Source organism: Protobothrops mucrosquamatus, unplaced genomic scaffold, assembly GCF_001527695.2.
Source record: "Protobothrops mucrosquamatus isolate PMUCROS unplaced genomic scaffold, P.Mucros_1.0 scaffold1711, whole genome shotgun sequence".
NCBI classification, from domain to species: Eukaryota; Metazoa; Chordata; class Lepidosauria; order Squamata; family Viperidae; genus Protobothrops; species Protobothrops mucrosquamatus.
In genome coordinates, this window is record NW_015387860.1 from 78,200 (window position 1) to 81,399 (window position 3,200).

Here is a 3,200-nt window from a genome sequence, read left to right on the forward strand (position 1 = left end):
AAATCAATATATGTTCCATCTCCATCATTCCATATTCTGTGGAATAAGGATAATACTTGTTCTTGACAAATCTGTGTTGATGTCTTGTAATCGTCATACTTTTTTGCAAGACATTTACAGATAATGTCTTTATGATTTGTAGTAGAATCTTCCCTGGTACTGATTTATATTCATTGGTTTGTAGTTCACTGGATATTATTGTTTCCCTTTTTGAAAATGAGGACAAAATCCTCTAGTCAACTAGCACTATGTTAGTTCACATGATTTCTTCAAAAAGGTTTGGCCAGATAGTTTGTTCCTTCAATACCACAGGATGTAATTAATTCTGAGTTTTAGCTTTGCTGATACTATTTCTACACTTGAAAGCTATATGTTTGTACTTTTCCTTCATGACCTGCCTCTCTTTCCACATAGTATATATTTGTGCAGCCACATTAGCTTCTGTTGCCATCCATTTTCTTCCTGTCATTAGCATTTTGCTTTTAGTATCTTTTTAGGAACTCCCATCTGTCTTCAGCTCCTTTTCCTATTACCTTCTCCTGCCATGGATGCTTTCTTGCTTGGAATCCAAAATACACAGCTGACTATTCTGAGCCTTACTTTTTCTTAAAATCAAGACCTCCAGTGCTACAGTTACTTTTCTCCTAATGTTCATGGCTGATTTCTTTTCCTTGACTAAGGCTTCCCTGTTAGTATCACATCTAGTATAACTGTTTTCTCTTATACAATACTGCATGCACCCTCTGAAGCAGAAATATTGAGGTAGAATTTTTAGCATTGGATGTCAAAGAATATAAACGTGTCTCTTCATTGTGATTGTTACACTTTATTTAATAAGGTCATTTCATGCCTCTGTTTGTGGAGTAAGAGTTCTGTATTAAGTTGAAAATATTTATATCACCTGACTTCCAACAACTCTGGTCAAAAGCACTGAAAACAGTACCAAAGTAAATAAAAATAAAGAAGTCAAAGTTGGCAAAGATGACAAAACCAGATAGGAATGAAAAAGAACAGATCTGCACAGCCCAAAGGAGGCTTCAGTCATCCTTGCCAAAGGCCTGGGCAAAGTCTTTAAAAAGCAAAATAATATTGTTTTTTTCCCCCAACAGATGATGAGGTAATTGGTGTTAGTGTCAGTGTTCGTGACCGGGAAGATGTTGTTCAAGTCTGGAATGTAAATGCATCATTAGCAAATGAAGCTTCAGTTTTAGAAAAGATCCATGAGCTTCTGCCGCAGACGTCTTTTAAAGCAGTTTTTTATAAACGTAAGTGGTCTCTGCAGGCAATGTAAGTAGAGCGCAATGTTTACCAACTGTATCAGCAAAATCTTTTTAAGACTCACGAGCTATCTTGCCTTTCAGCCCATAAAGAACATCATGCTTTTGAAGGTAGACGTGGGAGACATTAACAGGACAGAACTTGGAAGATTTTTCTAAGATCACCATAACAGAAAGATGGACAAAACATTTACAAAAGCACCACAACCCTTTAGTGTGTTTTTTAGATCTTCGTATTCCTCTTGAGCCGCTGGTACCGAAAAGCAAGAACTGCTGCCTCAGTAGCTGAAACTATTTTGATTTCTCAACTCAATAAATCAGTTTCTTTTAGTATTCCTTTCTTTTTAAGGTAGAAAACTACAATTAAGCAATTCTCAGTATCTGCTTGAACTGCAAATGTTCACAAGCATGATATGCTGCTTTTTTTTTCTAGATTTGCATCTAGATAAATGTTTTCTGAATTTGTTTTTAGACATTCCTATCATGTTCACATCTAGCTGTAGATTTCTACCCCCAAAATGTGCACTGTTCTAAACCACAATGACAAATTGAATCATGCCAATTCTGCCCAATCTCATTAAACAAATGGAGCTTTCATTGCACCTCTGCTATCTGGCTTGCTTCTTAGCACCCTCAGCTTTTGCACTTGGTAATGCTCATGCTGTAAAGATGTTTTAATAATCACTGAATAGAGCCTATAAACTGAGAATACGATTCTATTTTGACAAAGTCTGGGGAAAAAAGCCCTTAAGAAAGATTGACCTAGTTCACACCCATTAATCACCCCCATTCTTGAAATTCTAAGCTAGACAATGCTTAGATAGAAGCACTGTTTGTGATTATGTATCTACTGTGATTTCTATGATAGTAGCAGCAGTGGAGTTGCTACAGTTGTGCTGTTAGTGCAAAGACTACAGTCAAGCGTGAAGCAGTCAATTGTTAGTTGATGTCTTTTTTATGGCTATTTCAAAAACCTTACGTAGAAGAATGAGTAAGTTTTCAACGGGAAACCCTACAGCTTTTATTTCTTATGTTGTTTGATTTTTTTTCTTATGTCACTATATTTTATGTATCTCTTAAAAACAGATTATGCTTTCTACTAGGTTCTCACTTAAAAACTTCACATGTTTATTCGTCACACTTATAATAATATACTTTCCCCCCCCCATCATCCTCATGATAACAAAAGATACTTTTTTATCCTTTAAGGTCAATATCAAATGAATAGTACCTTTATGGTTAACATAATCAGTACAATTTTGTGTAGTTACAAGTTATAACGCCTTAAGTACACTTTTCAGCATAGAGAGAAGTCAATTATATTTTAAAGCATGAATGTGAAGTTTTCAAATTAGTTTGTGTGATTTCCTCCCCATACTAATTTATTGGAGGTTGCAATACATTTTTATTTTTTATTACAAAGCCAAAGATTTATTTAGTTCCTCAGCAGAGGATGCCGATGTGCTAGAGGGAATATTCATTCCCATCTAAGCAGAATTACTGGATTAGTATTAGTATTTTGAAAATTGTTCTGACTGCACTGATATCAACTCACATTTAATCGTATAAGAAGGTGGCTGTTGGAATTCAGTACATTTATGAATCGAGTTTCTCTTTTTAATTTTGTACTAGTTCATCTGTATTTATGAATTAAACTTGTGCATTTACCAAACCTTATTAAAAGTTTTATAAATTCATGTGTATACTCAATAATTACATTTCATTAAATGTTCACTCTTTAGAAATGTAAGGCTTCTCAGATCTCAACATACATACATACAAACATACATATTCATGATTCTTTCAAGAATTTAGTGCTGTATATATCTATATCTACTAATAAAATTTGGAGCCGAAGAAGGTATAATTAAAATAGCAAAAAAAATCAGTGATATTTGTCAACATTGGAAAAAACTATTGATA

At 34.2% G+C, this 3,200-nt stretch overlaps 1 protein-coding gene across 1 annotated transcript in view; it reads left to right on the forward strand.

The window, feature by feature from the left end:
* Positions 1-2,964, forward strand: part of EIF4E3 (eukaryotic translation initiation factor 4E family member 3) — a 24,619-nt gene extending 21,655 nt beyond the window's left edge. The window contains exons 6-7 of the mRNA XM_015822872.1: positions 1,110-1,265; positions 1,362-2,964. Coding sequence (XP_015678358.1) covers positions 1,110-1,265; positions 1,362-1,408 — 203 coding nt within the window. The 3' untranslated portion in view covers positions 1,409-2,964. The remainder of the gene's footprint in view (positions 1-1,109; positions 1,266-1,361) is intronic.
* The last annotated feature ends 236 nt before the right edge of the window (positions 2,965-3,200 follow it).